The sequence below is a fragment of the Parasteatoda tepidariorum genome, chromosome 1 (genome assembly GCF_982258835.1).
Source record: "Parasteatoda tepidariorum strain Cologne lab strain chromosome 1, Ptep-v5.0, whole genome shotgun sequence".
NCBI lineage: Eukaryota > Metazoa > Arthropoda > Arachnida > Araneae > Theridiidae > Parasteatoda > Parasteatoda tepidariorum.
This window is the reverse complement of record NC_141755.1, coordinates 74,424,814-74,439,242: the sequence shown is the minus strand read 5'-3', so window position 1 is coordinate 74,439,242 and position 14,429 is coordinate 74,424,814. Positions and strand designations below refer to the sequence as shown.

At 31.9% G+C, this 14,429-nt stretch overlaps 1 protein-coding gene across 3 annotated transcripts in view; it reads left to right on the top strand.

Annotated features, from left to right (window-relative positions):
* Positions 1–14,429, top strand: part of LOC107442822 (vacuolar protein sorting-associated protein 4B) — a 105,112-nt gene that overhangs the window by 19,791 nt on the left and 70,892 nt on the right. For 2 of the 3 annotated variants that reach the window (XR_015434956.1, XM_087166902.1), the window contains exons 1-2: positions 3,296–3,478; positions 13,221–13,332. Coding sequence is in view for 2 of the 3 variants with exons in the window: in XM_087166902.1 (XP_087023028.1) it covers positions 3,464–3,478; positions 13,221–13,332 (127 nt within the window). In the remaining variant the exon portion in view is untranslated. Of the gene's footprint in view, positions 1–3,295; positions 3,479–13,220; positions 13,333–14,429 lie in introns of those variants that run through there. The other variant, XM_087166909.1, reaches the window with a different exon arrangement.

Genomic DNA, 14,429 nt, shown 5'->3' with positions numbered 1-14,429 from the left:
TTTAACAAATGCATGCAAAACAGACACCAAGAGTTAATGAGCAAGACAGCTTATCAACAAAACACTTGCTTCGAGAGTAACGATGCACTATTTCTTCAGAAGCTTGAGAAAGAAATCTCACAAGTTATGTTGCAAATTTTTACAGGAACATTGACAGAAAAGTTTAATCTCCCAAATATCCAATAGCCTGTGCTTTTCTCAATATGGAAGAATTTATTTCAAAAAGAACATTTGGTTAATCAAATTTTGGCACTGAAGCTGATACAACTAACACTGATAATGAAAGTATCTTGAAAACTGATTTTGAGATAAGTCCTCTTGAGGCATTGTTAGTTGCAAAAACAATAGTACTGCTGAAGACCCACTAGATATAAGTCAATGCGAGATGGATTTTACTCAAACTTCGAAACTCCTTTTTCTCATTTATTATCCAGTGAGGAATTCTAGAAATGGTACTGAAAATCAAAAGAAATTTCGAAGATACATTTACACTGGCCAAAAATTTGGAAAAAAGAGGAAGGTTAAAACAAAACAAAAAGAAATAAATTACTTTTTTGCTTGAACTTCAGAAAAAGAACGAAAATTTAAAGAGATTCAAAGAGCTGGAAAAAAAATTAAAGCAGAAAGTATGACGAAGAGAAAAAAATACTTAAAAAGATAAAATAAATAAACTTAAGAAAATATGGAAAAATGAGTAAACAAAAAAGTGATCTAATTATAATAATAATAAAAACATCATCGGCTTACCCAATGATAAACATTCATAATTTAGAACGGATTATTAAACTGTGAGAAAAAAAATGAATTTTTTTTTTTAAAAAATTATGTATTCAAACATATTTTACTTTCCATTCCACGACTGAAAAAAAAGTAAAATTTTCCACTTTAACTGTGGTTATATGTTGTAATTCCAAGAAAAATCTTGTTTTCAGACATTTGTGTGGCCTATGGATTCCTAACGAGCATCAAACATTCTCAAAATTAAGTGTTCATTCACTGAAAAATTTAATGTTTATTCACTGGTAAGAACTGTTCCTTCACTTGGTTATCTTACTATTTATTATTTAAACCACCAAAAGCTTAAAACAATATTATGTAAGTTATCTAAATTTTTTTAACAAAATTTGGCATTAAATAACAAATATGTCGACACCATCATTTAGCTAAAATTACAAATTTTGAAATTTTTATGATTTTTTTTTAAAGGCAAGTTAAGCTTAAGTGTTCCTTCACTGGTTAGTTTACCCTATAAGATGTTGAGAAATTTGCGATGTTGTGAGAGATGCTTAAAAATGTTGACTACGCATTTTTATTGATATTTATAAAATATATATTCAAGAAATTGAAAAATATTTTATTCCAAATTTATTCATACGTATGTATATTATTGTGAAAGACAACAAGGTTTACCCTATTCAACAACAAGACAAGGTTTACCCTATATGCCCTATAAGATGTTGAGAAATTTGCGATGTTGTGAGAGATGCTTAAAAATGTTGACTACGTATTTTTATTAATATTTATAAAATATATATTCAAGAAATTGATAAATATTTTATTCCAAATCTATTTATACGTATGCAAATTAATGAAAATGTATCAGTTATTGAGAAAAATAAACTAAAAAATAATCCCATTAAATAAGCACAATCTGTTGTATAATCATATTCTATCATCAGCATGCTTTTATAAAACCCGACATTCGTTGAATAAAATGTTTTTCATTCAATTCGCGATCGCAACGAACTATAGGGGGCGTTGATGTATGAGACGAATACCATTTAATTATTCCTTCACTGTCTCCAACTTATTTTTTTAAAAATAATTAATTTTAATTTTTCTCATCTTCTAATAAATAAAAACAGTTGAAACTTTTGATTTTTCAATTGAAAAATATGTAGATTAATATGGTATAAAAATATCCATACCTTATAATTCAAAATTTTTTCATCCTCAATTTAATTAAATAATAAAAAATAATAAATAATTATTAAAAATTATTTTTTTCATAAAGTTATCTTTGGGTAAATGAGTTTTATGAGTGGGTGTAATTTTTTTTTTTTTGCATTGCTTCGTTAGTTTTTAAAATATGAATGAAAACGCAAAAAGTGAAATTAATTTACATTAAGGGGTTCAAACTTTGAATCGCTCTCCTGACCAAACTATTGGGACCATATTTCCCAGATTGCGGCTACCCCCTATATTTTGAAGATAAGGAACCCAAGTTGGTAATAAAAAATAAAAAATTATGTTTATTCAGAGAAAGTGCGTTTTTGTGTCTGATTTCGTAACCTAATTAATAGTTAGCACTAAATAATTAGCATATTTGAGGTCACCCCCAGGAACCATTTAGATTGACACTTAGTTCGTAAAAATCCGATCTTTGATATCTTTTTTTTTTTTTTTACGGACTGTACACGCAATGACAATAACTTGCCGTTAAAAACTAGATGCGGAAGGATATTAGTGAAATCCTTACGCTATAGACAACATTTATTTATTTATTTAATTTTTTTGGATGTTATTATTTGTTTGTTTCTTTGAATTTTCATCATTTAGAGATAGATAATTTTAAAAAAAATTTTATATTTTGATTTTCTCAAAATCAAAAGGTCCCGCAGTGGACTGATCGTTAAGACACGGTTCCCAGCAGAAGTCAAGCATCACTGGCTGCGGTCAGTGTGCGGGTGGGTGATCACTTGGATCAGTCTGCGTAGGGACCGAGGGTGTGCGGTATTGGTCCTCGTTAAACTGTTCTACCGTAAAGAGCTCGACTTCGCTTGCGGGTCGTCGGGCTACCGAATCGGGGGTGCCATCCCCTCTGCAGAGGATCAAAATTGTGATGGCATGTCTTCGGTTCATCCGCAGGAATGTTTCCCAGACTGTCGCCAATAGCCCATTGTGCGGCTCTAAAGCGACGTAAATGAGCTACAACAACAAAATCAAAAGAGGGGAGGATGTTGAAAGTTGTTAATTACTTTTTATGTAAGCTAAAAGCTAACTTTTGATTTCTTTTAAAACTGCCGAGTTGCCATGGCAACGTCTTCTTTTTGTGGAACAAGAAATGATCGTCTGAAAATTATTATGCAAATAAAATGTTGTTCTTTTTTACTAGAAGTTTTATTATTTACTCAGATTTATTATTCAGAGAAGTAGAGAAAGACAGAATATTTTACTTTCGGATAGAGTCTCGTAACACACGCTATCTTCACGTCATATCTTTGCCTGTGACATCTTTCAGCGTTTTTGCTATTTTTATTGATATAAAACAATAACTCATTTGATATCTTTCCCTGTGATATCTTTCAGCGCTTTTGCTTATTATGCTTTGTAAAGATTTATTTGGAAATTGTACATTGAGATGTCAATATTTTAATGTTAGATAAGAATTCGTAAAGAAACTAAAATAAAATATTTTTTTCAACTCTTAAATACTTTAAAAGTAATATCCACAGCTTTAGAAATGACTCTTTTGCAGGTAATTGTTGTAAATTTTGAATAATATTGGCCCCTGGGCTATAAATCAAATTTGTGAACAGATTGTTTTGTTTTATTTGACATGTAAACGTTCAATTAATACCCATTTATTCATTGCAAAATTGACCCAACTAACTCCTAGACATGCTTGTGATAAATCTTTAAGTGATCGTTTTTTCTGACATGAATAAGATTGCCTTATGAGTGACTGTAAATCAGAATTTTAAGACTGTATATGATTGTATCAAAATCTTACTAGTTAAAGTTGCTTATCTTTCTTTATTCTACAATAAAACAGCTTTCTTCGATATATTTTTTTTTAACTTCTTCGGTAATCCTAGAACTCATTTGATACTAGCATACTTTTTAATATTTTTTTTATCTGTAAAAAGCTGAAATTTATTAAAGGGAAAAAAACTTATAATGTTCATAAATACATATTTACATGCACTGTTATATTTAGGGTATAAAATATGCAAGGAATGTAATTTAAGTTAGAAATATATATATAAAAAAAAAGATTACATATTGTTATGAAAACGATGTTCTTATTATTTTCCTATTCTGTATAGTTCATGATTTTGGAATCACAACCTCTCATTAGAATTACATGAATATAACTACTCAGGATGTGGTGTAGTTGGCATTGCTTTATTATTGAATTTTTTATTTTATATCCGTCGATGAACAGCCGACCCAATTTTTGGGTTTGCAACTATTAATGTTCAACGGCGTAGCCTTGTAATTTTAAACCAATCCAGAAGACAAGGAAACTCCTGGATCAGTACCCCCAGTGGTATTGATTTGTTATGGGAATATGGAGGACTTTGCGACTCGACAGATTTAACGTGTATCAGTCACCATTTACTATGCGGGGGAGTCTTCGGCTGGCGGGGATCGAACCCACGAACTCTTAGACATGGGCCCAGCGCCCTACCGACCAGGCTATCTCGGCCTTTTTTTATTCTTTTATTTGAATTTTTACTGATACATATGCATAGCTGCAAAACCCTTCCGCATTTTGCAGAAGCTTTCCGCATTTTTACTAATTTTAGCTATTTTTTATGCGCAGATCACATGCATTTTTACCCGCCTGCTGTGATCCTCCCTTTCCCTTCATATACGTCACATCGTTCAGTATGACGTAATGGATTTCACCTCTCTTCTACCAATGAGAGCGAAGCGCCGTTATCACATGACTTCCTGTTTACCGGCGCGAAAGCAAACCATGGATTTTAAAGCTAGACTCCATGAAGAAAACATTGCAAGAAAAAGGCAAGTGTAAAAGCAAAATAGCAATTGGTTTATGGTGATATTTATCTGCGCATTCGATTAATCTTATTAATTTATTATGGCAGAACGAAAACAAGCCTTTAAGGTGTTTTATTCTCTCTAATTTCCGTTTATTTCTAGATCGAATTTTGTAGTACATGGCAGCGTATGTAAAAATGACTTTTTAGCATCGCGTATGGTGGTAAAACTGATATAGTTAGGCACGTAAAATCGACAAAGCACCAGAACAACAAAGAACTTTTTACTTCCACAAAGAAGATAGTTTCTTTTTTTCAAACGAGCATTAATGAAGAAGCCGTTATAAAAGAGACGAATGCTGAATGCGACTTCAAAGCTTTTTTAGTAGAGCATAATTTACCATCAGTGCTGGAATTGATGCTGGAAGACGTTTTAAAAAGATGTTTCTCGATTTTGATATAGCAAAGAATAATAGCTGTGGCAGAAGAGCTCTGCTATAGTAAATGAGAATAATGAAATTACCAATGAACTGCAGAAATCAATTGTGGATCAATTGAAAAACGCTGCCTTTTCAATTGCAATTGCCGGGGACAGATGACTCAGACTCATAACTCCATTAGTGGGAACATTTTTTGATGAATCAATTCAAAGTAGTGTTTTAGCATTTACTATTATTACAGATGGTTGTTCTGGAGTTAATAGACATTCCCTATCAGAAATGTGTTTCCTTTTTTGGTGCTGATAATGCACCTGTAATGATCGGTGTCAAAAATGGTATACAAAAGTTTTTGAAAGATGTGCAAAATGAATTGGATGCCCTTATTATCTTCCTAATTTAGTTTTACAGAAATCTATTACTGCTATGAATTTTCCTCTTTACCAGGCTGTAATTGACAGGGTGGGTAGCATTTTTTAAAAAGGGCTTAAAGGTGCTTGTTTTCGTTTTTTAAAGCCCTTAAAGGTGCTTTTCTTATTGGGTGTTTTTAAAAAGTACTCAATTTTTCATTTTTCAAAATGAGATTTTTATTTTACCATGTTGATTTTCGCTACGAATTATGCCAAAAGACACAGTTCACATTGTTCTATTCAACGTTTTCGCAATTAATTCAACCCCAATCTATTTCGGCTTATTGTCAGTCCGTAGCGTCAGAAAACGCCATTCGTTTTACATGATTCGAAATTTCATGATTTTTGACAATTCATGACTTTTGATTGTCATTATTTTAACTATTTTTTTTTAAAAAAAGTCATGAAATAAGATCACTGAAAAATCCAATTTTTAAAATGTAATTTATCCTCCCCCGAATTTCTTGGTGTTTTAAATATCAGAATTTTTCAATAAACTTCCCACTCACAATCATATTTTATTAAAATATAAATTGTTTTTATCATGTTCTATAGAAATGTTGTTCTTAAAAAAAATGAAAGAAAAAACGTCATTTCTAAAGCAAATTATCTTTCTAACTTCTGTAATTTCAAAAAATAACAGAATGCACTCAATTTGTAAAATCTATTCATAAGTCGAAGTGTAGTACAAAATATTTTTTGCTTGGGCAATATCTAAGCTATATTTTTAAATTTTATTTAATAAAATATAAATAATAAGATTATATTTTCTATTAGTTATTTAGTTTAACAAAAGTGTATAACACAAATTGACTTCTCACAACTGTAGATCTTCATCAACTCAAAAAATACCAATGTAAAGCGTGCACTAACACGTTAGTATACGAAACTACTGTTTGTAGTTATTTGCGTTTCAAAGTCAGTAGCTATGTCAGCGCCATCAATACAGTTTCTCCAAGCAAAATTTGCAAGTACAAGAAATTCGTACTTAAATATCTTGTTAACAATAAATTAAATTAACAGATGAAAGTATATGTAATAACAAAACAAAATGTAATAACAGAATATTTAAAAAAAAATTTTTTTTGGGAGGGGGGATTAGTTTGTAAGGGGGTTGCACCCTCTTTTATATTATTCCGCTGGCGCCCTTGATAATAAAGAAATACTTTTTGTCATTGCTTTTTTTAATTTGTTGCTAACATTTAAATGCTAAATGATTCAGATAAAAATTCATCATCTTACTGACAAATTTTATGCATCAAAAATTGTTTAGCATTTCTACATTACTTCTTTGTCATCGAACACCTTGACTGCCTCAACAGCTAACACACACCAGCGCCCCTATCCTTGGCAAATTTTTTCTAATTTCGACATTACTCGGACTGTAAAATAAATATGTCTTAATTTCGTAAGGGCAGTAGTGTGCACAATAACTAAATGTCAATATTAAAATATTAATATTATTTCTTATGCATAAAAATATATTTTACTTATCAAATAGCAGGACTAATTTCCAGCTACCATAATTTAAGAAAATGTAAACAAAAATAAATTTTTAAAAAGAAAATAAATTAAAGCCTGTATTATAGAATAGAATTCTATACTTTCCCTGTCATAGTTTTTTCCTTTTCTTAAAATCAAATTTTTAAGTTTGGAGTATGAATTATTGTAATAAAGAAACAGTTATACATTTTATGAAACAGCTATTAACTACGGTACTGGTACTGAATAAAAATATGCTAATTTCATTATCAAGATATCCTGACATTGCCAAGCCTTGTATTCAGACAATCAATTTTTTTTAGTTTAAAATAGAGATGCACAACCTGTAGCCAGCCTACTGTTTATGTGCAGCCCGCAAAATCTTCTGCACACATTTAAAAATATATATTTTTTTTTTTGAGAAATAATTCTAAAAAATGTCTAAAATTTTGAGTTGCACGTTTGACTCATCATTTTTGACAAACTCAGTTTACATAGATTTTATTGCAAATCTATGTTTCTCATTTGCTTTTTCCGCTGTAATTGCTCCGGAATTTTGTATGGTCTTTTGAAAAACCAATATTTTTAATACAATATTAGCCCTTGATAATAAGATAAGCGAATTTCGAATTTATTTTTGCTGATTTTATTTTAAATTCAAGTGTTTTTTCAATCCTTTTTTTTACCAGTTATTAATCGCGCACTTCTTTATTCTCTTTATTTACGCCAATTTCATGGTAAAACGAAAAAGGCAGTTTTTATTACTCTTTCTCTCGGAATTTTAAAAATGACAAATTTTTGCTGAGAGATCATTACGACACGTGAGTTTCAAATCGCATATTAAAATACTAATCACTTTTCGATGTGCTTTGTTCGTATCGATTTCATCGGAAATCTTAAGGCCTGGTTTCTTAGGACAGGACGCCGTCAGCTGGAAATCAGCGCTAACCTCTGATTGGTCCATTTGTGAGTTTGATAGCATACGTCATCGAACGCTCATCTTGAACTACAATTACCGTTGAACTCAACTGCAGTTGGATTACAACGTGACGTTAACCACAGAAGCAATGGCGGACAACATTTAACAGCATATTGAAATCAGCCAAGATTTTGATTTTGACATTAAACATAGCTTCTTCATTAAGCATAGCACTCTTCATTTAGCTCAGCTACAGGGGCGTACGCAAGGGGGGGGGGGTTAGGGGTTTAAACCCCCCCCCCCCTTGAGCTCAGACAAAGTGAATTTACAAAATAATACAGACAAAAATAAAAATTTTAGTAGAAATTATGCGGGTTATTATTTTTTAAGACTATATATTTTTATTTGCCTTATGCCTACTTTTTTTTTCTCACGGTATTTCTTAGAATACTGATAAAATATTTACTATAATAGGGTTGTATTTTTGAAGCCAAATTCACGTGATACTGTTACGGGTGAGCCCCGATCACTGGTTCTTTTCTGACCTGTCAGTCGCGATAGTTTTCGAGACTGGCTGGCATTCGCGAGGTCTGGAATCCTAGACGTTCTGTCGTCCTTGAGACAATTCGAGAATTTTGTGGATGCGGTTAAAAAAAATTATATGAAAGGGGGTTACATTTATTTTCGATTTTAGTCAGACTAAGAGTTATCTCTGCCGCTTGTCCTTCGGAGCTTGTTTCTAAATCTGTTTTGTTTTGGAGACTCTGTGCTCGTTGAAGTTATTCATTCCAGCTCGAAACTTTGAGATCGTAGCTTAGTGGATATTTCTGTGCCAATATATATGTATATATTTTTGCTGTTCTTGGATCTTTAGGATGTCTAAACGCAAGAATTTAACAATTTTTAATTACTTTGAGAAAAAATCACGACCTGAAATTAGTGAGGTGACAGCATCTAGTACCAATGTAAGTTTTTCTGTTGAACAGAAATGTGATACTTCCGTTGAAGAAAACGTTTCTAGCGTAACAAAATCTGATGAATGTGAAAGCGGCCCTCAAAGTGTTACTTCCCACCCATATGACATTGGACTTTTTTCAGAAGATAATACATGCGAGGATAAAAAACTGGATATACTTAAAAATGTTTGGGAACCCAATCCAGCATTTGTTTTTCCTGAAAAAGGAAAAAGAAAATTGAAATTTCAGTACAAATGGCTTTATCGCTGGAAATGGCTTGCATATTCAGAGGTTAAGGGTGGTGCTTTTTGCAAATTTTGTGTACTTTTCGCCCCAAGTGGTGCCGGTTCTGGAAAGCAACCTTTAGGCCAACTGTGCAATGTAAAATTTGACAACTGGAAAAATGCTGTAGAGCGATTTTCTGAACACGAGAAATGTCTTTATCACACTGCTGGGACATTAAACGATATTTTATTTGGAAAGATGAAACCCGTGGATGAACAAGTTGACAGTGCAGCAAGCAGAAGAAAATTAGAAAATAGAAAAAACATTACTCCAATCATTGAAACCATCCTATTTTGTGGAAATCAAGGTCTCGCTCTAAGAGGACATAAGGATTCGGGAATAATTGCTGAACAACCAGGTGAAGAGAACGACGGAAATTTTCGGGCATTGCTTCGTTTCCGGAGTAAGAACGATTCGACTCTTAAGAACATTTTAGAGTCAAACAGAAAAAATGCTCAGTATACCAGCCCTCGATTTCAGAACGAAGTTATTGAGGTTTGCAATATTTTAATCCTGCAAAAACTAGTCAGCAAGATTAATGATGCAACTTGCTTTTCCATTCTTGCAGATGAAACAACTGATATTGCAGGTATAGAGCAATTATCGTTATGCGTTCGATATGTCGATAAAGAAAATTTTAACATCACCGAACAGTTTTTGCAATTCATTCCGGTGCATGACTTAACCGGAAAAGCAATAGCAACAATATTAGACCAATTACAGTCTATGAAAGTTGATATAAAAAGTTACGTGGACAGGGGTACGATGGTGCTGCATCAATGAGTGGAAAAATTATTGGTGTACAAGCCCACGTAAGAAGTATTGTCCCATCAGCACTCTATATACATTGCTCTGCTCATAGCCTCAATTTGGCTGTATCAAATGCATGCGAAATAACTGGCATTAGAAATTGCTTAGGGACAATTAAAACATTATACGACTTTTTAAATACGCCAAAAAGACAGTATGTCCTATCTTCAGCAATAGAGGAGATGGAAACCAGCTCTAAAAAGGAGAAAATTAAGCAACTATGTGCAACCCGTTGGATGGAAAGATACGACTCAGTAACCGCTGTGGTGGAACTTTTCGAGCCTATCGCCGAAACACTACAAAAAATATCAGAATGGAAGGATAAGGAATCAGCTACCCAGGCTAATTCTTTACTGTGCACAGTATCTAATTGCCAGTTCGTAATATCTCTTTTGTGCATTTACAAAGTTTTCACCATAACAATCCATCTCTGTAGATACCTACAAAAAACAAGCATAGATTTGATAGAGGCAGTGAGTCTTGCAGAAGATGTCATTAAAGATCTAAAATTAATGCGTGAAAATGCCACTGAAACATTCTCTGAAATATTCAACTCTTCTTCTCTTATGCTAACAAGCATTGGATCTTCCACTTCCATGCAAATCCCTAGAATAACAGGAAGACAGAAAAATCATCGCGATAAGTTTCCCTTAACGACACCGGAAACATATTTCAGAGTTAGTGTTTTTATTCCATTTATCGAAAATTTTATAACACAATTAAACTTAAGATTTGTATCGCATCGTGATATTTTGAAAGGATTTCAGTGTCTTCTACCTGCCGATCCTTTCATTTGCCAACCTTCAAACATGCTTTTGAAGCATTAGTGGAATTTTACGCTGGAGATTTGGATACCTGTAAAGAAAGCCTTAAGTCTGAACTAAAACTCTGGTATAAAAGATTAAAAAGGATTAGTGAAGACGGAGGTAGTGTTCCAAAAACTGCGGCGGATGCTCTTGGAATGTGCAATAAAGATATAACACCAAACATTTTCAAACTCCTAGAAATATTGGTCGTTCTACCTGTTTCAACGAGTGTAAACGAAAGATCCTTTTCGACTTTGCGCCGTTTGAAGACTTATTTACGCAACTCAACGGGAAATAATAGAATGAATGGATTGGCGCTCTTAAGCATTCATAGAAAATTTACCCCAGCTGTCGAAGACATTTTAAACGAACTTGCAAAAAAACCCCGTCGTTTGGATATTACAGTATAAATCAATAAATTTTTAGTGTGTTTGTATACTGGTTTAATTCCCTATTTGTTGGTAAGTCATTTTTTAGTTAAATTCATTGGTTTTCTATGGAATATTCACATTTATATGGTTATTATTTAGGTAGCTGTTACAGTATGAGTAGTTTTTTCTGGCTTGATTTTTTCCTACTTTTTAATAAAAATAAAATATTTTACCTCTTATTATAAAAAAAATTATATTCTTAAACTTAAAAAATAAAAACAAAACTTAACTAAACAATGTTGTCGAAATAAAAAGTCAAAATTGTCTAGCTGTCTAAATTAGGGAAGTAATAGTGCTTTATTACATACTCGAATTTCTTTTAGTAATTTCTGAAAATTATGAACCTCCCCCCCCCCTTGAAAAAATTCTGCGTACGCCACTGCTCAGCTATAATATGTTTTTTCTTGGACAAAGTCATTATTTGTTCTCTAAAGCACTGGTCGACAATAACAAAATCAATACAAATTCAAAATAAATATTTGTTTACGTTATTAACGCATGCGCAAGGAGAGATAATGTCTGCGTTGGACCGACTGCTCACGCTGAGCTAACAAAAAAGTATTTTTTTGGCGTCCGCTCTACGTCAACTTTCCGCTCAGGTCCAGATAAGGCGCTAGTTCTAAGAAACCAGGCCTTGAGCTAGCAAACCAGTATTTTGTTGGCGTTAGCGAGACGTCAACGTCCCGCTGGCGCCCAGATAAGGCGCTTGTCCTAAGAAACCAGACCTTAAGTTATTTTTTAGCACTAAGCATTTCCACGTGGTTTTAAAAATTCTGCATTTTATTACAACGCATTTTATTACATGGTTTTAAAAATTCTGCATTTTATTTATTTTAAATAACGCATTTAAATAATTACTTATTTGTTCGCTTTATTCCTGGTTATTTGATCATTATTTAAGCGAATTTTTTTTTTGCAGCTATGGCAATGTTTTTCTATGTGATATTGACCATCCCATTTTTTTCCAACTACAATGTTATTACGAGATGCGAGTTTTGTATCATATTTCATTGTCAACCCAAATTATTCTTCCGCTGCTTTTTCGGCTGTTTGAGTCATGTATTTCAATAGTTTGTACAGAATCCTGGTATTTTAATACCATATAAATGCAACATGAAAATTTAGAAGAGTGTCGAAAAACGCAATTTTAAAAAAAAAAAAAATTATAACTCATTTTTCGGGGAAAAAATGAAAAAGAGTGTTTCCTATTTATAATTCATGAAACTTCTAATAATTCATGAAATAGAAATAATGCCTTAAGTATAATACCAAATAAATATTGAATCTTATTTTGTACTACAGTGGTTTTATTTTAATCTTTGGTTTTCATTTAAACCCTATAAATTTTCTTCAATTAAAATATTTAATTTGAATTTATATTACTCATCAAAGTATGTATTTATTGATTTATTTCTTACACTTTTATTATGTAAAGAAATTACGTTTTTTTTTTTTTTTTTTTTAAAGTTTGGATAAAAAAAAATTTTTTTTTTGTACTAAGTGATCTGACAAAAAATTACATTTCTTTTATCCATATTTTGCATTTAAGTATATCTATTTTTAATAGAAGAGAATTTTTTTAAAAAAAAAAATATCAGTTTTTTCATTTTTAAATGAATTTTAATGATTAAAAGTATTTTTCAAAATTGAAAGTAATAAATTTTCTGAAAATATTACTGATAAATTCCAGGTTTGCTGATTAAAAAATAGTGATTATGTTTACATGAAAATTTTGTTTTGTGTCGTTAACATGTCTACATACGCATATGGCCCTTTGTCTTGCAACCTGCTTTGCAACTGGCACTTCACTCAAAAAGTTTGTGATTAGTTTTACTTGCGTTGTTGAAAACAGTTTAGTATAAAGCTTGAATAAATTTGCATGAATGTGTGTCTCTTTGAATTCATTTTATGTACACTCATTGTAATTGTTTCTGAATAAATTTTATTTATATTTCAGAGAGGAGTTTATATGGTTGCTACAGCTGCTGAAGAAGATATAAAGAAAAACTATAATGAAGCATGTAGATTATATGAAAATGGAGTTGATTTTTTTTTAAATGCCATTAAATGTAATTATATATTTTCTTTGTGAAATACAGTGGTTCTCTTACTCTCTCTGTTTCAATCTGCTGTAAAATAGGTCCTTTGTGGAGAATTTACCTTTTTTAGGGGATCTTATAATAGTCAGATATATATAATATGCACGAATGCTGTTCACAGAACAAATTTCTAGACGCAGGGATCCCCAACCCTATGCCCGCGGGCACCATGGCGCCCGTCGATTGGTCTAGGTGCGCCCGCTGTCCAACGATAAAATATTTGCATAGCATTTTATGGGAAAATGGAAAACAAAGTTTATGCTATGCAAATACATACATAAGTACACTAGCTCAGTAAAGGCAAAGTACTTGATAGATTTCTACTTTAATTGAAGAAATAAAAAATTATCTTGCAACCAAAAATCAAATGTTTTTAGAACTAAGAGATTCTCTTTGGCTAGCAGATTTGTCTTTCATAACGGACATAATGGAAAAACAAAATAATTTAAACTTGGAGCTGCAGGGAAAGGACAGATATATAACAAGAATGATAGGGGCTTTAAACTCGTTCAGAGCTAAGCTAGCTTTGTGGATATCACATTTGAAAATGAAGTCTCTTGTGCATTTTCCAAACATGAAAAAAATGATATGGGAGAGTGAAATTGACTTATCAACATTTGTCATAAACCTCCAATTGCTTCAAGATCAATTTGAAAAGCGCTTTGAACAATTTAATATTATCATCAATCTTTTTATCACCTTTTATGTAAATTCTTTTATCAACCAAATAAACGTAACCGCAATAGCAACATACATTTCAGAATTACTTCAAGTAAGGCGAGAAGAAGTGGAGATAGAAATTTTGGATCTTCAGAATGACATTATCCTCAAAACTATTATATCAGATGAGAAATTCTGGAATATAGTTGACAGAAATAAATTCCAATCTTAAAAAGAGCAGCATATAAAATAAAAACGTTTTTTGGTTCCACATAATTGTGTGAATCATTGCTTTCGACAAAAAATATGGATCCCGACTTACCGATGAACACCTTGACGATTGCTTGTGAGCAAGAATTTCATCATGTTCTCCCAATTATGAAGCGCTGGCCAGTGAAATGCAATGC